General features: G+C 41.0%; 1 protein-coding gene across 5 annotated transcripts in view; it reads right to left on the bottom strand.

Annotated features, from left to right (window-relative positions):
- Positions 1-21019, bottom strand: part of CEP128 (centrosomal protein 128) — a 178141-nt gene that overhangs the window by 7325 nt on the left and 149797 nt on the right. For 4 of the 5 annotated variants that reach the window (XM_033141773.1, XM_033141762.1, XM_033141787.1 and 1 more), the window contains 4 exons: positions 20389-20412; positions 6873-6950; positions 4502-4615; positions 2152-2254 (listed from right to left, as the gene is read on the bottom strand). In XM_033141773.1, the coding sequence (XP_032997664.1) occupies positions 2152-2254; positions 4502-4615; positions 6873-6950; positions 20389-20412 (319 nt within the window). The remainder of the gene's footprint in view (positions 1-2151; positions 2255-4501; positions 4616-6872; positions 6951-20388; positions 20413-21019) is intronic. The other variant, XM_033141778.1, reaches the window with a different exon arrangement.

The raw sequence follows: 21019 nt of genomic DNA, 5'->3' as shown, positions 1-21019 counted from the left end.
ACATTTACAACACTAATGCAAAGCATCTGCAGTTGCTAATCATTTTGTAATCTAAAACTGGAGAAAAGCACGGTGGTCATAAAAAATAGTTTTCTTGGAATTAATGGTGAGATAACAGCCAGTGGCTGATTAGGTTTTTTTTTTTTTTAAAGACTTAGTTGAGTGGCAGCTGATAATAAAGCTGGCTTTATGAAGTACATCTCTAATGAGCACCTTCTTGGCCAAATTAGGCTGTCAAATAAACCTCTTCCTTTCTACAAAACAGTTTAGTCAAACTAGCTCCCACAATAACATTTTAAATAGATGGTTATGAAAATAAAAAGTATACTACAGTAACTATAGAGAATAAAAACTGGCATACAATGATAGGCAAGAAGTAAACACAAAAACTAGGGGAATTTAATTGGTTTTCATTTCACTGCCGATAGAAACTTAATTTAAAATGGAACAATAAATTTTAGCAAAGATTCTCCAGATTCCCCTCTTTCCTTCTCTTACAGTGGTACCTCGGTTTTTGAACAGCTTAGTTCACTAACAACTTGGAACCCGAACGCTATAAAACCGGAAGTAGGTGTCCCAGTTTCCAAACTTTTTCAGAAGCTGAACGTGCTCCATTTTGAGTCCCCCTGTGTTTCCTGTTGCACTGCTAATTTGCATCCCCCCCATTAGTAAAACTTTAATACGGTCAAAGACCAGCAGAAACATCCCCCCCCATTGTAATTCAAGCCCTCCGTTTCCGACTGCAGTGTTCTGAGGTGATATTTGGAGCTTATATTTGGTGCTTTTGTTTTCGCTATTTATTTTGCATTTTTTTTTGAGGCTTTTTCAGTTAATTTGTTTTTTGACACTGTGGATCCCAGTTCAGGTACTGATTGATTGATTGTGTGATTGCGGAAATGGATAAAAGCCCCCCATCCAAACAATGACTATCATCAGTGCAGGTAAGATTTTTTTAAAAAAACATCTACAATACTATTTTATTTATTTATTGTACAGTACATTGATTATTGCTTTAATTATGGATCAATGGTCATGTTAGATAGTAAAATTCATGTTAAATTTCTGTTTTAGGGGTTGTTTTTAAAAGTCTGGAATGGATTAATCTGTTTTGCATTACTTTCTATGGGAAAGTGCACCTTGGTCTTGGAATGCTTTGGTTTTGGAACAGACTTCTGGAATGTATTAGTTTGAGAACAAAGGTACCACTGTATTGCAATTTTAGAATGGTTAATTATAGAATCATAGAGTTGGAAGAGACCACAAGGGCCATCCAGTCCAACCCCCTGCCAAGCAGGAAACACCATCAAAGCATTCCTGACAGATGGCTGTCAAGCCTCTGCTTAAAGACCTCCAAAGAAGGAGAATTCTTAACCCTGAAGTTTTTTATGAACAGTCATAACACAATATGCATGCAGCGGTAAAGATGATAGAAGTCCAGCTGAGAATTTCCAACTTTGAATAGATTTGAACATAAAACTGTCACAAATTACAGGCTGTGTTCACATGTAACACATGGTTTGGCACCATGGCTGTGTTCACATGTAACAAATGGTTTGGCACCATGGTTTGGCACTACAGGAGAAAGGCTTGAGGAATGTCAGGCTCATGTACCACTTACTCTCTCACATACTGTTGTCCAGGACTTCAAACTTTGTTTAGCAATAAGCTTTCTTTCCCATTCAGGAATAAAAAAATAGCAATGCCATGCTGGATCAAACCAATGCTCCACCTGGCTCAGCATTCAAATGTTGTATTTCCATCCTCTGTATCCATTAGTCAGATTTGCTACCTCTGAAAAGAGAGGCTGTACTTATGGCTGTGTAAAGGTTTCATGTGTTTGTATATGGAGAAAGGCATTGCGACAATCACTCATGAACAGAATCTATATTTCTGCTTAATAAAAATACATTTACAAAACAAAATGATGGTTTTGCCTCACTGCATGGCATTCCGGGGAACCAGGGAAAGACTAGGGGTGCAATTACATGCAAAGGTTGCAAAGAAATTCAGTGCATGAAAAAAGAATGCTCCAATTGCCCCAATAATAAAAATGGTGTGTGTGTGTGTGTGGGGGGGAGATATCTGCAAATCCACTAAAAGAGGTCACCTGAACAGTCTTATGGAGATTCCTTGTAGGTGATCAATACTTACATCCTGAATTGGAAAGCAAGGAGCTGGACATAAAGCTGGTGTTAGTTCGCCAGTTGGAAGACGTACTCTGTATAGCAGAAATGTCAGCAACTGTTTTCTTATCCTGTGAAAGGGGATGAAATTCCTGCTATGAAAGAGCTGATTTTGATGCATTTCCTTTTTATCTTTAAGATTAAAAGCAGCCTAGAGCCAGGGTTATATAATGTGGCAGAATTCTTTAAACTGATAAAATCTGGTTTCACTGTTCAGAATGTAAATCTAGTAGTTAGCATTAAATCTGATTTCCTCCCAGATTCTGCATCACTGTCACTTAGAATTCTGGGAGAGGTTACCCTCTGTACGTGCAACTGTGAGTTCTGCACATTCTTGCTGCAACCTGTGGAATAAATGGGAATCTCACTCTTGTCTCCCCCCCCAAACAGATCTTAAACGTGCAAAGCAGCACATGGTAAATGGGGCAGCCCTAGAAAGCACAGACACACACATACAAGGATGGGTGTTTTCTTAACAGTAACATGAAGAATACAAAAGTAGACTCTTTCAGCTCATTTCTGGCCTTAGGGCAGATAAGGTGATCAAGAGAAGTTAGCAATGAAAAGCTATTTTCTGCCCTATTTCAAGCAAGCGAGCCAAATAAACATATACATCTGAATCATTTTGTCCTATTTGCAAACAAATGAGAGAAAAAAACCATCAAGCAGAGTGGATGGTCCTGTGGCATTCCAGATCCTATTGGACCACAACTCTCATCATCCCTGACCATTGGCCATGCTAGTTGGGGGTTGATAAATATTGAGAGCTCAACGTTATCCAGAGTACGAAAGGTTCCCAAACCATGGTTTAGTTCCTCTTGTGCTCATGAAAGTCTAAACAAAAATGAAACTCTGTTGTGTACTCAGAACTGAACTGGGTTCTTAATATCCAGTATAGATCAAGTCATAATAGTTAGCCTAAACAGAGAGAAGGAATAGATGATTAGTGATGATGGTACCATATCCTGATTGGGCAAGCCTCTTCAAACTTGGCACTACTTGTACTGAGGCTTTTAATCACCTCCACCATTTGCAGCTAGAGATTGTGAAGTTTCTAAGTGTCCACAATCTCTGCCTGAAAAAGGGCAGCAGCCTGCACGCCACAGAATCTGAGTTGGTAGCACTATCAGCACCTGTGATCTCAGGGAGCAGAAAGCCATAAGAGTCTGGCCAGTGCCTGCATTTTGCAATCCAAGATCCTAGGTGCTGCCAACACCCATAACCTCAGACAGCAAGGCAGTTCTGCAGAACCACCACTGGGGTCTTCTGGACTGTGATTGTCTGAGATTATGGCTGCTGCCAGCACTGTCTGCATCCGTGTTCTGAGACTCCCCAGGGACTCCTTGCTCCTTAAATGTTCAGGTCTGCTTGCATTTTTACACATAGCTCCTAGGTAGCCCAAATTGTTGCAAACCATGATCTTGAGCTGCTACTGGCACATCCTAAGGTGGAGAAGAACACTTGAAAACTCATTTCTCAACTCTTCAGATTGTACAGCAACCAATTGATTTTTAGTAGGGTTCCGATATTGAGTTGTTGTTGTTGTTGTTGTTGTTGTTGTTGTTGTTGTTGTTGTTATTATTATTATTATTACGAAGACACCAAAATTGTTGAGCTTTTCTTTTTAAGGAAACCACCAAAACTGTTGAGCTTTTTTCAGACAAAACCCAAAAACGTGATTTTGACTTGCCTAAGATCCAAGAAACGCCCCCCTCCGATGTCAATATTGCCCTAGAAATCCCGGTAATGTCTGGGAATTTCCGGACACATGGCAGCCCTATTTTCAGGCTCAGTTCACCCATCTCTAAGTATGATGTGGTGGAGGGAGAGCCTGGGGTGTCTGCCCTGCCAGCAAGGGCTTTTTAGTTTACAACATCACAGAGATTTAAAGAACTAATAATACAGCAATGAGGACATATTCTTTCTCATAATGCAGTAGGTTTATGACTTTCAGAAGAATATCCTTCACAAGAATTTATTCGTGCTGCATGATGTAGTATTTCTTTCTTTTTTGCACTTAGACAAACTTGTGGAGGGAGCTCCATACTCAGGCTAAATCAGGTTATAGAATGCCTGGGACCCACAAACAAGGGATGACTTTCTCCTTTTTCACCCAATTTTAGAGCTTTCCTTGGTGAGTGGCAGAGACAGAGTGCTCCGTTTGACCTAGCAAGCCATATTGTATGTATATGCTTCAAGTGAATAGAACTGGCACTTTGCTGGGATTATGTGCTATCAAGAGGTCTAGTGATTAGTGTGTATTTCTCTAGTAGCTTCACATACAAAGGAAGGCTTAAAGAAAGAGGTGATAAACTTACTCTGAAGTCTTCAAGTCTGCGCTTTGAATCTTCCAGATGCTGATGTAAGGAGCCCATAATTTCCTTGTATTTACTGTATCGGTCTCCAATATTGTCTGTCTGATTGTAAGAATCCTGAAATAAAAGAAAACTTTTTAATATGGGCAAAATATGGTTATCTGTTATTTAAAAAGACAAAATGACCAGCACAACCCATAGCCAAGGATGAAGGGAGATGTAGTCCAACTATATCTGGCACACACCATGCTGGCTACTCCAGCTCTACTGGAAGACCTGTGGCTTCAGTAGGATTTACAAGAGATGGCCCTCTGGCCTTGAAACTTCTGTATGCTATATAGCACCAAGCACAACACTGCTACTATTTAAAAGGACAATTGCTTCTTATCTTGAACTTTCACTCTCTGGTTCTGCAATGGGGCAGTCTTCAGTTTTGGGGTCACAGGCAATGCCCTGGCAAAATGCAACGGGGCGAGGTGGATGAAAGGTGACTGCTTCTGTACAGGCTAGGTTGCTCACCCATAGGAACGTTCTCTGGGCAAAAACGAGAGTTGGCAGTGAATATATGGACCAGTGCTCTGGCCTCCCAGAGGTGGTTGTGTTTAATCAACCCAACACTGGAATCACCAGAGAATGTTAAACAGAGAAAGCCGTTTTGCTCTGATTTGATGTCAGTTTCATACAATACTCTTATTCCCTGCTTGTTTTGTCAAAGACCTACTTTCTAAGGCAGATGTGGGGAACCTTTGACAACTCCAAAAGTTGCAGAGTATCAATCCCAGCAAGCACGGCCAATGGCCAGAGATGTTGGGAGTTGAATTTCAGTGACATCTGCAGGGCCAACAGTTCCCCGCACCTGTACTAAGGGGTTGGAGGAAATCACCTAGCATTTATTTGAAATGTTTCGGTCTTCAGCAGAGCAACTAAGCACTTGTTTGAAATGACATTTTAAAAAAATCAATCTGTACTTAGTGAACTAATTTGTTCTAGTGGTAATTCTGAATTGCTTAAGTACACTGATTGTTTAGAGCCTTGTGACCTATGTCATGTGTGAAACACAGTGCTAATTAATAAAAGCAAACAATGGAATAGTGGTGCTTTGGTATTTTGCATGCTAAATATCTGGCATGAATTTTGTCCCTACCATGGAATGGCATATTTACCCAATGTAATGAACAAGCCTGGTATTCAAACACCTCTCCTATTGATTTTGCAGTTTTTGCAGGCTTATCAATAGGTAATGCCAGCTGTGAAACCACAAGCATCCAGTGTGTCATCATTTGGGAAGCAGTGCTTGGAGACTGAATGCCATCATGTCCAAACAAAATCTACCTCTTTCCAAATATTAACACAACTGAGAGCTGGTGCCACAATAATTAAAAAAAAAATCAGCTTATTGAAACACTGTGAACAGATCAAAAACTCTGGCAAAGGGAAGACATAATCCTCAGCTATTTAATTTGAGTAAACTTTAAATTGCTGTACCAATATCAGGTAGTTCTGTATTATGAACTGGGATTCAAGCCAGGGCAGAGGACTGTACTTGGGAAGGATTTCTTTGATTTGGATAAAGTGATGGGGGTAGAAATGGAATTCATTTACAGCAGGGCTGGAGAACGTTTGGCCCCCTGGATGTTGTTGACCAATGATCAGGAGTGATGAGAGTTGTGGTCTAACATCTGGAGGGCCAAAGGTTCACAGAGCAAGCCATTCAGGTTTACCTACACTTCAAATTCTAATGAAATGTCAATAAAATAAAGGGTTAAAAAGCGATACTATTTATTGATGCATTTCAAACATTCATATACTGCTTAACCGCATGGTTTCTAAGCAGTGTGCAATGAAGTTACAAAACAGATAAAATCCGTTAATGTTAACCATACAAGTAGAGAAACTAATTTAAAATGCCCAAATGCCTGTTGAAATAAACATCTTCACCAAGCTGGGAAGCTTCCACAGAATTGGGCCCACAATACCACACACACAGCTCCTAGTGGTTATGACCTGGTCATCTGAGCCACGGAGGGCCACTAAGTATTTCATTGATGCAGTCCTTAAGGTATCCCGGAACTGTTAACTTGTAACTTATGTAAAAGAACCTTGACTTGGCAAGGCACTATATAAAAAACCAAAACAATGCAAGCTTTTAAGCACAGGAGTTATGAGCAGGCAGTAGTCTATTCCCATCAACCATCCAAGCTACAGCATTTTACACCAGCTGAAGCTTCCAGACCAGGACCAGGGTAGCTCCACATACAGTCAGTTGTCAAAGCAGACTTTACATTTTTATTCCCCCAGGGCAATCTATTTCCCACTGGTGCAAGGGGAATGCTGAACAATTTCTAACAAAAAAGAGATGGTAAAACATTCTCACTCCAAAATCTCTGAAATCTTCTAAAAGATTCAGTTTCTCAGGAACAGACTCCAGGTGATCCAAAGCCACTCGAGTACTCTGAAGGACAGAAGAAAAGATATATCTATAAAACTTGGTCTTATTTATTTCTACACTTATAATTATTCAAAAGCACTGTATCCAGGAAGTACCTATATGATAAACCAGCATTGAAATTCATAGGACGCTGGATGTTGTTAGCAGTCCAGGAAGCAGATGGGGAGCGATCACACGAAGTATGCATGTAAATAAGGTAGGAGAGAGCTGAAAGAAGGAAGAACTATTGGAAGCGGATCCTTAGCACTAAAGGGCCCCTTGCTTTGGAAATTTTTGGGTAGTCGCTATGCATGTGCTTAATTGTTAGCTAATCTACTCATGGAAATATTGTTCTTACAGTAACTGTGAATCACTTACCCCAAGTACCACCAGCACACAGCAAAATCTGACTGCTCATCTTGTGGTTCCCCAAGCAACTCTTTTGTTCCCTAGGCGGCGGCGGCTGCTGCTTTTTAGCCCTGTTTCCCTGCTCCTCCTCCTTTGCCCCCCCCCACAGTGTTTCCCCCTTTGATCTATAATTGGCTGTGGCCACCATCATATTTTGTTTGTGAGTGTCTTTGACAGATGCAGAGAGAATGCATCATCAACATGGGTCGCAACAGCCATAGAATTATATACTGTGCAGCGCTTAAGAAATTCTTTTTTAATAATAATAATAATAATAATAATAATAATAATAATAATAATAGGTTTATAAACCATTTTAAAAATAAATAAATAAATGGCAGTGGGGACGTGGAGGACAGCAAGGGAAATGGCATCAAAACAATGTGAACATGTTAGCAGCCAGTGTCAAAATAGATGGAGGGACTGCCGTCGGACACTCATGAAAAGATGCAGGAATCTGAGATCCCATGCATGTTTTGAACAATTATCTATCATTCCACCCTTTCCCAGCATATATAAGGTGGCAGACACAAAATCAAAATAGCACAATACAATTTTAAAAAATACTGATAGCGGGTATCTCATTTCTAGATTATCATACAAGAAAGATGCTTTGCAGAATTCTGTGTTCCCCTATTTCATTCAGCAACTGATTGATGAATTGTTGCTGGATTGTTGAAAACTAAAACTTTCCCTAGATACACTAATTCCAGTGGTCAGGTTGTGGAATGATGGGTTTGCAGTTCAGGTAAAATATTGTTCTGTCTCAGCAGTATGCATCAAGTACTGCAACATAGTTCTCTACCTGCCATACAAAAACACCTTACTAAAAGCTCAGGCCCTTGTGACTTCAAACCAAGGTGCTGTAACACTCCAAATTGCTCAAGCTAAGATAGTTGTGACTTAAATAGTTTTTTGCTCTTAATAATTAAAACAAAACGTTGCAATGAGTATGCTGTGAAAGGCAAATCCACGTAACTAACATTACCTAACAAATGTCCATCATTTGCAATTTTATACTACAGTATTTAAAACCCCCAACCTAAGAAACAGAAATGCATATATCACCAGCAAACCAATATTTGATGTTTATTTCTCATTAGCGGCAGCCTTTTTTTTGTGTGGAAATATTTACAACCACTCCTAAACACAGTGAGCTATTCACAACAGTATGATATATATGTTTAAGTCTGGAACATACTTAAATATTGGGTTATGTCTTCACGGTACATGTTTTTGGCTCTGGAGGCTCATTGCATCTTTTGAAATGTTGACATTTCCATGGTATCTATGAAATCGTCATGCTGAAAAGTTTTGTTTCTCAATCAGTAATTTTTGCATTTAACTTTCAATTTGTTGATTTCCTTGCTGTATATTGGTGTCAGTGGGTATCAGTTCTGTTGCAAAGCTTTTTCCACATTCACACACACACACACTTTTCATTTCAAAACCCAAAGGCATTGCCTTTGTTTTGAGTGCTTTCCCTCATTTCTGCTATGGGACAGATTCTGTTGTATGACACCTCTGTCTCTTTGTTTTTTCCTTTCTTCTCCCTTAATACCCCATGAAATTTCTCTTGGTGCAAGTGCATGGAAACAGAGCCTTCTGATCTGTGCAGCTGCTGAAAACTGAAAGTTTTTCAGTTTGCTTTTCTTTGACTCCCTCCATTTCTCAGCTGGGATATCAGTTCATGCTCTTCTCTAGCTAGCTAGAGTTTGCTTTGGCTTTTCTCATAAACCCCCAGCCCTCCACCATGTAGGGTAACTTGTTAATCCTTTGAATCTACCGTAAGTCATCCTTGGGGCAACACTGGGACTTGGATGCAGGGATGTGGCATTATACATCTGGCTTGCTGAGATGGATCTGAACACTTGCAACCCACTCCCCACCCCCCCAAAAAAAGCTCTATGAAAAGGGAATGTCTACTCCTTGCCACTTCCGAAGCCACATTAACAAATTAAGCCACAGGATGGAACATGCACAGAACATGATGCATAGAAACAAGTTCCAACAAGAAGAGGGGTGCAAAAGCATTGACCTAAAAAACAAATCAGATAAACCAAAATAAAATCAGTGTGAACAGGTGATACGTTCTTCCAGGTAGGACACAGGAACATAGGAAGCTGCCTTGTACAGAGTCAGACCATTGGTCCATCTAGCTCACTACTGTCTACACAGGCTGACAGTAGCTCTCCAGGGTTTCAGGCAGGAGTCTCTCCCAGCCCAACCTGGGGGATGCTACAGACCTTCTGCATACAAGGCAGAGATGCTCTGTCACAGAGCTACAGCTCTGACATGCACCCTATCACTTTCAAAGCAGCTATACCCAGGCTTCCTCAACCTCGGCCCTCCAGATGTTTTGAGAGTACAATTCCCATCATCCCTGACCATTGGTCCTGCTAGCTAGGGATCATGGGAGTTGTAGGCCAAAAACATCAGGAGGGCCAAGGTTGAGGAAGCCTGCCTTTACCTGTTATCAGTACAGCCTACCACCAAACTAAGTAAAACATAACTATGAAAAGGGCAAGCATAGAAATCGTTGTTGACAAACATAATGAGTGGCATTCAATTACATTTATATTATATTTATTATTTAATTTATAAATTATTATTATTATTAGACTATGTTAGGTCAATTAACTGATAGGTCTACTCTGCACAAAACCTGTTTGAATACCACCCAATCTTTTCACGCAAAAATGAAGCAGCGGTAATAAGTACAGTAGTTGTCATCTACATAAAAAGACTTAAGTATCACACTTTGATCTGATCAAATAATAATAATAATAATAATAATAATAATAATAATAATAATAATAATAATAAAATAATACTGTAATTTTATTTATACCCCACCGTCCCCAGCCAAGACCGGGCTCAGGGTGGCTAACATCAGGTATAAAAACAATTAATTAAAATACAACTTAAAAACAGGATTAAAATACAACTTAAAATGGAGCCTCTTTTGAGTAGAAGCCCAGATCAAAAACTGTTTGGAGGGAGAAAACGTCAAATCTTCACTATACATCTATACACTATATATCTTCAATATATATACTTTGAGATTTACAGTTCTAGTATGAATCTCTAGGTCTATCAAAAGTATATTCAAATTAAAAAAAATCTGGCCACAACTTGTAATATACTAGTTGAATATCTTGCAATGATCAACTAAGAGCTCTCTCCTAAGGCCCTTCCTTAACTTTTCTTTCCAAAGCTAAAAAAAACTGCTCAGAGGTGTCTGTCCATGTCTCTCCCTCATTAAATTGCCCACCACTGTGCCTCTCCCACAAAGAAGCTGCACTCATTCATATTGCATGCTTCATTTATAGTGGCCTTATGTTCATCAAAGCCTTGATTTTCCACTCCATTAATTTATGATGAGTTGCATGGTTTGCTACTTCTTCCCAGAGCCATTTGTAGCCCTGGTTTTCGTAAGGGCTTGAAAAGGTTGAGGGGTATCTGAAAAGAGACAGCAGATTCTCAGCAAGCTTCTCACTGCAGATTTAAGTGATGGGAAAGTTAACTGTGTGAAACAGAACAACCAACCCAAATGCTCAGCAGTCATCTTGGAGGGGACAATATGCTTCAGGGACATTCTGCCACATGAAAAAAACTCAGGAGCTAAAAACTTCAAACAAAATCTCTCCCCTTTAAATGTTGTCCCTTTTCCCCTAGTCCGGGGGTCAGCAACCTGCGGCTCCGGAGCCGCATGCGGCTCTTTTACACGGCTGCCGCGGCTCCGGGGCGGATACGCCTGCCCACTTCTCCAGCTGGCAGCGACCGCCCTCCAGCTGGCCGGCGGCCCGCCCTCCGGAGGCTGAGGGCGCTGCTCAGGGGCGTACCCAGGATCACCTGGCCTTGAACAGCGGGGCAGCGGGGCTCGGAGGCGGTGGGGACGCAGTAGAGGTGGCGCAGCTCAGCCGAGGGCTCTGGCGGGGAGCGCGCCTGAGGCGCGCACGCTCCTTCGGGAAGAGATGGAGCTGGGCGAGCGGGAGGGGGAACTTTGAAGACCCCGCCTCTGCCTCCGAAGCAGGCGCCCATGGGAGAGGCCGCCCCCCGAGCCTGCCTGGCGGGACCAACCCTACCCAGCTCCGGGAGTCTTCCTAGCGTGGGAGGCGGCCTTGGGGCAGACAGGGGAGCTCCGGGGTCGGTGGGTATGTGGGACCCCGCGGCATCCAGAGGCAGCTGGGAGGCGGGACGGCATGGGGGCAGGAAGGGGGCCTTCAGACGCGTCCCTGCACGGGCACTGGAGGCCAGGACTCCTCGGCTGGGTCGTGGGACTGCGGGGGAGGGCTGGCCGCGGTTCCTCTCGGAAGGCTGCTGGCTGCTGCGTCGAGGCGACAACGAGGTAGGCAGCTGCGAGTTGGGCCAGGGGCGGGGCGGTGGCGGGCGAGGGGGGAAGCCCTCTTTTTAAAAATGGTCGAGGAAGTGGCGCCTGTTTCCCTGCCGCTGCCTCCTTTGCTCCTGGTTCCGCTCGCAGCCTCAGACCGCGCTCTCGCGGGCGCGCGTCTCTCTCCGCCCCGGAGCAAGGCCGGGACGTTTTGCAGTTTTTCCTCTGTCCTGAGTGTGTGTTAGGGGAGCCTTGACAAAGCACCTGTTGGCATGGAAGAGAGGAGTCCTAACTTGGATCTGTGTTCATGTGCAAAATCTATCGCCATTGTCATTAAGGGGGCAGGGAACTCCCCTAAAAAGGTTTGAACACTACGAACTACTACTGCCACCTGTATGCAAGTCAGCACAAACATCACAGGCTTCTCTGGTGCAATTCTGTGCTTTATTTAGCAAGAGAGGAGGTTGGAAGAGGTGAACATAGCCTCTGGTCTGGAATATTAAGGGTAAAAGACACTAAGATTATTGTAAAAGCCAGCAGTCTTCAATAAGACATGGGACAAACATTTAACACAAGTGTGCAGTTGAGGACTCATTTTTTTAAAAAAAACAACAACAAATCAAATATTTGTATGCTGTTGCAACCCACCTTGGATCAGGCTGTGACCTGGTAGTGGTCCCCAGGGTGGATAAAAATGAATGATTTTTTTTTTAAAAAAAAATGGATTTTTTTTTAATTTAAATCGGATTTTTTTTAATTTAAATTGGATTTTTAAAAATAAAATGCAGTGTTATATTTGTTTTAAATGTTGCAATGGTTTTGCGGCTCCCAGTTTTTTTTCCCCCCTTCGGAAACGGGTCCAAGTGGCTCTTTTGGTCTTAAAGGTTGCAGACCCCTGCCCTAGTCAGAGACACATTAAGGGTTATGGAAGTCGGCAAGTAACCGAATCCATCGAAACATCAGGTTCTGATTAAGATTTTCTGTACCCAAAGAGGCTACTTAAGCAAACTTAAGTAGCCACTGGTCCCATCACCTCCTGGCAAATAGAAGGGGAAGAAATGGAGGCAGTGAGAGATTTCACTTTCTTGGGTTCCATGATCACTGCAGATGGTGACAGCAGTCACGGAATTAGAAGACGCCTGCTTCTTGGGAGAAAAGCAATGACAAACCTAGACAGCATCTTAAAAAGCAAAGACATCACCTTGCCGACAAAGGTCCGTATAGTTAAAGCTATGTTTTTCCCAGTAGTAATGTACGGAAGTGAGAGCTGGACCATAAAGAAGGCTGATCGCCGAAGAATTGATGCTTTTGAATTATGGTGCTGGAGGAGACTCTTGAGAGTCCCATGGACTGCAAGAAGATCAAACCTATCCATTCTCAAGGAAATCGGCCCTGAGTGCTCACTAGAAGGACAGATCCTGAAGTTGAGGCTCCAGTACTTTGGCCACCTCATGAGAAGAGAAGACTCCCTGGAAAAGACCCTGATGTTGGGAAAGATGGAGGGCACAAGGAGAAGGGGATGACAGAGGATGAGATGGTTGGACAGTGTTCTCGAAGCTACTAACATGAGTTTGGCAAAACTGCGAGAGGCAGTGAAGGATAGGCGTGCCTGGCGTGCTCTGGTCCATGGGGTCACGAAGAGTCGGACACGACTGAACGACTGAACAACAACAAGCAAACTTAGCTATTACCTGTGTTTGTGTTGCAGTAAATGGGGAAATTCAGACCTGACACTTGAACTGCCCTGCACAGTCCACAATTCCTGGCTTTTCAAAACGGTTAAAAGCATTATACAATTGGGAACTTTCATGACAGGGGGATCTAAGCAGGCTGAAAAACAAGAACTGTGATCCTTGCTATGCGATCCCAGCAGCTGAAATGTAGTGCGCAGCCTCGCATTAACTATAACAGCGCAGCCACAACATTGGCATGTCTTTCTCTACGGACAAACACATGTATGTGAGTCCAAACTTCAGCTTAGCAGGTAGATGGAAGACAGCATGGTAATTTCTGAAGGAGGCTGCAGGAGTAGAATTTCTGTCTCATTATGAAGGACACAAATACAACCGTGTCCAGAAACAAATCTGCAAAAAGGTCAGTTTTCCTTGCCGTGAAGAAGAAAAGAAGGACCGAAGGGCAAAAGCACATGTTAAAAGAAGGAAAAAGTTATCTTTTTAGCTGACCCGAGGAAGTGGTGCAACAATAATTTAGTGACACACACAGCAACCTCCTTAATATGGATTAAGTGCCATATTTGTATCATTAATGACAGCACTCTTCTCTATTAAAAGAGAGAGGTTTAGCCATGCAGAACAAAGTGCTAAAAAGGGTGGGGGGAACACCTGACACAGAGGGCAATTAAGTACTGCTAATTATTTCCCAGAAACTGCAAAGGATGTGCCATAATGCATACAACTAATCCTGAAGAGAGCAATCATGTCTGTCTGCTCATTATTTAACAGGGAACAAAGGGCACTGATACAGCACACTGATGAAGCTGATAAGTGGCAAGGGTTCCAGTTGTACCAATAGAAGCAGCATTGGTGGTAATTTAGTTAAAAGCACCCTGCTCCATCATGGTAGTGAATGTTATTAATCTTTCCTTGTTTTCTTAACATAAAAGATTATTTACTTTCTAAGAGGTGTTCTATGTTCTCGGAGAGAATGATAAAACAAATTACTCATTTTTCCATGACTTCATATAAACACTTTGATGTTTAAAGAGCATGTGAACAGTTAATCCTCCTTATATTGATGCATTTGCAGTGATAGGCAGCTCTGGGCTGTTGTCCCCCAGGGACAGGTCTAAATCAAAGTCAGAAGCTGCATTTTATTTTTAGTCTTGAAACCACTGTGATATTTGATATTTGATAAACACAAATATAAAACAAGCTGGGCTTGTCTATGTTGTTCATAAGGCCCGGTTTTATATTTAATGCATAGTAAGTGTGCACACAACAAACAAGAGCCTCCAATCTCCTGAGCTGGTTAAATACAAGTGATCATCTGTAGGCTGTGGGTATTTTTAAAAAGTAGAGAAGGTTTGGAGGCCAACTAAGAAATCCCCAGGGTATAATCCATAAGAAGTGTGCCCATAATTTAAAGCAACAGTAATGCACTGGAACAGGCAGTTACTTACAGCTTGAATAAGATGTAATGTTAAAGGTGACCCAAAAACGTTTTGTGTTTTTTTTAAAGTAACTGCTAGATTATACATCAAGAACTGTGTGATATATGTAAAATGTCTATACTCAGGCCCAAATGAATTCATTAAAAGTTCCTGCCAGAATCTGCTAAATATACTGGGCCTAAGGGAGAGAAAGTAGCCTTCTTCACAAAGTTATTTTCATACCCAAACACTAGTAGTTTGGCAGAGATGGAGGAGTAGACTAATTATATAAATTACATTTCTACCCCAACTTCCCCCCATGATGAAATTAAAGGTGTCATACACAGGGTTCCCCAGGATTCTTCCATCCAAGTACAGACTGGGACCCAGTCCTTGTTAGATGCAGAAGATCCATCTAATCAGTGTTCCAACAGTTGCCAAACAGATGCCCCTGGGAAATGTGCAAGTTGGGCTGGGCAGGGGAAAGTTTTCAGGGCACCACACCTCCACCAGCCTCAGGATAGATATTTGCACAGTCAGTACTATTACCTCTTGTTCAGGGAAGCGTGAGAGAAGAAAGGGAGGAGGGCCAAGGGACATGCGGAGCAGAGAGCAAGAAGTATCCCTCTCTCTCAAGCTACCCACCAACCCCCGGAAGCGGCTTAGGCTGTGGAAGATTTGGATGGGCAAAGTACAGTGGTACCCTGGTTCTCAAACTTAATCCATTCCAGAAGTCTCCTCCAAAACCAAAGCGTTCCAAAACCAAGGTGCACTTTCCCATAGAAAGTAATACAAAATGGATTAATCTGTTCCAGACTTTTAAAAACAACCCCTAAAAGAGCAATTCAACATGAATTTTTACTATCTAACGAGGCCATTGATCCATAAAATGAAAGCAATAGATGTACTGCAGTCACACAATCAATCAATCAATCAATCAATCAATCGGTAGCTGAACTGGGTTCTACACAGTCACAAAAACAACAAAAGAGAGCCACAAAAACAAAAAATAAATAGCAAAAACAGACAGACCCCAGTGTAACACTCAAAACGGAAGTGTGGCACTCAAAGCAGAAGTGTGGCACTCAAATCGGAAGCATAACACTCAAAACGGAGCATGTTCGGCTTTTGAAAGAAGTTCGCAAACTGGAACACTTACTTCCAGGTTTGCAGTCTTTGGATTCCAAGCTGTTTGAGTACCAAGGCATTTGAGAATCAAGGTATAGGTTCATGAGACAGAAGTTTTAAGTGCAGATAACAGCCTACTCCTCAAATCGAAACACTTTTCTTGCAGCACCTACAGAATCTGCACATGGCATTGTAACATGTTTTTGGTTGTGTGAATGGTCATTAGTTAACCTTTATTCAGCTATTATCCTAGTAAATTCCTTTTTACATTTATTAGCCAGTTTGTGGTGGTTTGTTTTGGTTTATTATTAGCACTTACAGAATGCCATCAACTCAGTGGTCACAAACAAAACCACCGGGAGGGAAGTGAGTCCCTTTTATCTCTCCCCACAATCAATTTTAAAGGTACCTAGTACAACACCCCCTCCCCAAATATTTGTAATTTGGCAGATTTTTTTGCCAAGGAGCACCTCTCCCTGGTGACAGGGATGTTCACGCAAATTGCCCCCCCCCCAAATGATGAAGGCTGCCTTGTGTGAAAACCACTGCATCTATCCTTATGAAATTAATCCCGTCAGAATGGGCAAACATGCCTGAAAATGCTGTAGTGAAGTTGGTGGAGGGTAATAGCACTACAAATGCTATCTAAAAGAAAAGAACATTTAGGAATGAATACACAGAATTGGTAAGGAAGTTGCAAAATTCGAAGCAAGACATGAAAAAGAAAACGATGGAATTGAAGCTGGATTTCATTGCATCTAATTAATTATGTATGCAGATCACGTTGTAGAAATGAAGAAACTGGATAATATGCAGATGCAATAGAAAATATCCAGCACAAGACTTAGGAAGGAAATGGAACATGTTTATTAGTTACTGGAATATATATTGTAAACAGTTGTTGCTAGAAAGACATGTTTTGTGATTTAATATCCGTTATGCATATTTTTATTAACTATTGAAATATATTACGAACATACACATTTTTAACTTCCTATCTGTCAGATACAATATATATGCATGCATTTTTCTTCTTTTCTGGAAAATGAAAATTATTGCAACAAAGAGAAAAATGAGCGCTTCACTTATTAAATGTGCTCAGGTCAGCTTCCAGATAAAACTTAAATGGCCATTACCTTTACCCAGTGCTTTTTTTTCTAAAAAAAAATGTTTAGGGATACTCTCACTTTCCTACTCATATTTAAATACTGCCCCTCAATGAGGCCAAACTTAGATTCACAAAATGTTTAGGGGTATGCATACCCCTGTGTCCCCCCAGAAATAAGCACATCAACTTGGGCAACTTACTTGTTTGGCCAAAGGGACTCGCAAAATTTAGTGATACTGATTGATTAACTAATATTATCTTTATCATTCAAAACATGCAAGCTAACAGGAAATCCCCATTCCAAAGGTGGGAAAGAAAGAGGTAAAAAGAAGATGGAACGAAGGGGAGGACTGGATGGCCCTAGTGGTCTCTTCCAACTCTATGATTCTATGAAAAATAGCCTCGGCTCCAATAAAAAGAGTACACATCACATTGGGCTTTTAAAGTCCTCTTGAAACAGCTTGGATTCTGCCAATCTGGCAAGGAATGGCTGGATACAGTCCCCTGCTCCCCTTTCCCAACAGATGGCTAGTGAAAACTTAACTCTCAAAAAACGAGTAGAGGCCGGGAGCTAAGGTTCTAATAACATAACCAATAATCCAGCCAGAAGAATTGGGTACGTAGATTGGGTAACTTTCGTGCTATTGTTCAAAAAGTTGTGTGCATCAGTATTAAGTGGCATCAAGTAAAGAAAACAAACAGTACCTTTAGAAAATAACTCTTTTGTTGGGGGTAAATCACCATAAATTTTAAAACAAGCATTTTTTGGCACTGAAATATAAGAAGAAACCTGCACGCCAAAATAACTGAACTTTTCAGTCTAGACTCCAGATGTCTTTAGAATACATTTTAATAATATTAAAAGCATGCCTTCTTTTCCATGTGTGAATGAATGCTTTACCCCCTCTTCAGATTCCCAATCCACCTGTGGTTAAGTTCAGTAAATGCTTATGTGGAACAGTGTCTTGTCCTATAGAAATATCTGAAGGGATGGAAGCAATAATAGTGCTAGTTTGAGCTGACCATCCACAACAGATTATCAAAAAGTGCCCACTAGACCATTAGTGTGGAACATCTTTTTAGCAAAACAGACCATTAACCCAAGCCGCTACAGTTATCGACTGGATAACTGTATATGATGTGGCTCACCTGGCCATTCTTTAACTCAGGCAAGAAAGGCTTTAGGAAGGTGATTGTATCACAGGATGCTGCAGATGGAACCATTAGTCATGTAGCAAGCATAAGGCACAAGGAGAAGGGGACGACAGAGGATGAGATGGTTGGACAGTGTTCTTGAAGCTACTAACATGAGTTTGGCCAAACTGCGAGAGGCAGTGAAGGATAGGCGTGCCTGGCGTGCTCTGGTCCATGGGTCACGAAGAGTCGGACACGACTTAACGACTGAACAACAACAAGCATAAGGCTATAGAACAAGCCCTGGTAAGGATTTTCTTGCCATTCATAACCACCCCCACCCCCCATCATAATCCTTCACTGGCAAATTGCCATTTTGTGGTCTAATAATATTTTTATTTGGTAATCACAAATAGTGTGGGGAAAATATATGTAACTGGGACTCAATTCAAAGAGCTGGTTCTAGGCTTAGAGCTTTAAACAGCTTAGGGCCTGCCTAGGAATCCAAATTAATGTTAGAGTCCCTCTCACTAGTACCACCCTGGGATATTTGGGGAGTGAGAATGAGAGACAGAGTCTTTTCTGTCATGGTGTCAGGACTCTTGAATGTTGGTTCCTTTTGCAAGAAACTGAAGATATGTTCATTTTAAAATACTTTTAATATGTAACGCCTAGTTTTATTGTTACTAGTTTTCAAGTTGCAACATCTTTTTATCCTTGCTGCTGTTAGTTTCTTTGTTTCATTTTTAAGTATTGGTTGCATCATGTTTCAAGTTCTTGCTTTTAGTTGTATTGACACTTTTTATTTACTATGTTATGTGGTTTTATTCTGTTGTACACTACTCCAGATACTTTTAGTAGGAAAGTGGGATAACTACTTGCCATAACTTCTGATTCTCGTCTTCAGGGTGACCTTATTCAAAATTTATTTTGCTGGAAAAATAGCTGGTCCTTCACCTAGCAGTTGGATTGCACAGAGAATGCAAGTTGTCTAGAGGAGGAATTTTGTTAAAGCATAAAGAAGTAATGCTTGCAGGATCCAAGAGTCTTTGCAAACGTCAATCAAACTCACAGAGTATTCCCAAAGGCTGCTGTGAGGTGTGGTCGAAGCACAGCTGTGCATACCAGTGACAAACCTGCCAACTGTTCTAAACCTATAAACAAAAACACTAATCCATCTGCACGGGCTGCCTGTATGTTACCAGACCCAATATAAGCAGCTAGTGTTGACATTTAAAACTCTAAATATGTTGGGACCCAAGTACCGGTACTTGATAGAGTGTTTCTCCCCATATTAGCTGATCTGGGATGAGTCCTTCTCTGTCAGTTCCCTTGACTATGGGATTCTCTCCCCCGGAGGCCACTCCATTATTTGGGTTTCTATTCCTGTGTCAAGAAACATTTGTTTATCCAGGCCTTTGGAGGAATGTAATTTAATTTTTATGAATGGCTGCTGTTTTACTGTTTTACTTGTTGTGAGGGTCTTTCAAATTTTTGATTTAGTTTGTTTACTTGTAGATTTTATTATTTTAACATTTTTTTGTACTGTCATGCTTAATGTTGTAAACCACCCTGGGACTTATTTTGATGAAGTTCCCTAATTAATAAATAATTACGTCCAACTTAAGCACAACATCGCAGACCAATACACACAAACACACATACACGTTCCTGTTCATTCCGCATGCAGTCAATAAGGCCCTGCAGGATTACTGGAGCAATGCCATAATTTGTCCCTTGGATGGAATTGCAAAACAAGTCAATAGCACATTTGTTGACAAAGTTGTGTCTTCAAGCTCTAAAATTTTAATTCACTCGATGACTTCAGCTTCGCTGTGGCAATGTTATTTAATTTCTGGTAAAACTAAAACTTAGGCACACTTGTCATTTTCGAGTAAAAACGAATTTGAATTGTTGTCTAATTTTTTACTTCCAGTTGACCTATAAAATATGGTTGACTTTACCAACACATTTCCATTTTAAGTGACCTCATGTGGATGTACTGTGCCTTTTTACATTTTATTTGGCTTATCGCAGCCAACTGGCAAACAAGAACCTCTTAGGAGTTGATTTATAGTTTAGAAAAATTACTTTTAAATATCACAGACCTATTTTCCTAGAAGAAGAAGAAGAAGAAGAAGAAGAAGAAGAAGAAGAAGAAGAAGAAGAAGAAGAAGACTGGTATAAATTCCTGCGTGAGAACTGCAATAGATTTGTAATAAAGAGAATGGATGGAACTCACCGTTTCCAGTGCTGTTATTCGTTCCTGAAAATAAGGAAAACATTACAATAAATTATAAAGAAAAAAATCTCAAGAAATCTCAGCATACATAAACATACCTGCAAAATACTCTGTATATACAGGATTCTCCTTTACATGGTACAGCAAACTCAGTGTTTGTTGCTTTCTTTGTTTTTCCTTTTAATGTAGATATTCTATGGTGGTACTACATGAAAAAGCTCAGGAAAGCCTTAGGCTCTGATACTCTCCCATCCTCCAGAATAGTTATGAGATCATAAGCACTCACATCCAAGCATAAACTAACTTGCTACTTTAATTACAATAGTTTTTGATCCCACAGCTTGTCGTCATGTTTAACAAGAACAAACTGTGGCTAGTTAAATTATGGGTATTGTAACAAGCCACGTTCAAACTGTTTTGTGGTCCTGGATTATTCCAAATGACCATCGTTTAAACTAACCTCAAGCTTGCTGGACTAATGAAAAACCACATGGTCAGAAAAAAAAATGCTTCTGTTTGCTTCCTCACAGCCATGCAAGGGGAGGAGAGAAGAGCTTGAGAGACAAAAGCTCACCGAGGTCTTCTGTTTTACTAAACCATGGTTTAGCGTTATATTTGACAATAACTTTTA

The sequence above is a fragment of the Lacerta agilis genome, chromosome 1 (genome assembly GCF_009819535.1).
Source record: "Lacerta agilis isolate rLacAgi1 chromosome 1, rLacAgi1.pri, whole genome shotgun sequence".
NCBI classification, from domain to species: Eukaryota; Metazoa; Chordata; class Lepidosauria; order Squamata; family Lacertidae; genus Lacerta; species Lacerta agilis.
The sequence above is the reverse complement of the archived record's forward strand: the minus strand, read 5'-3'. Positions and strand labels throughout refer to the sequence as shown.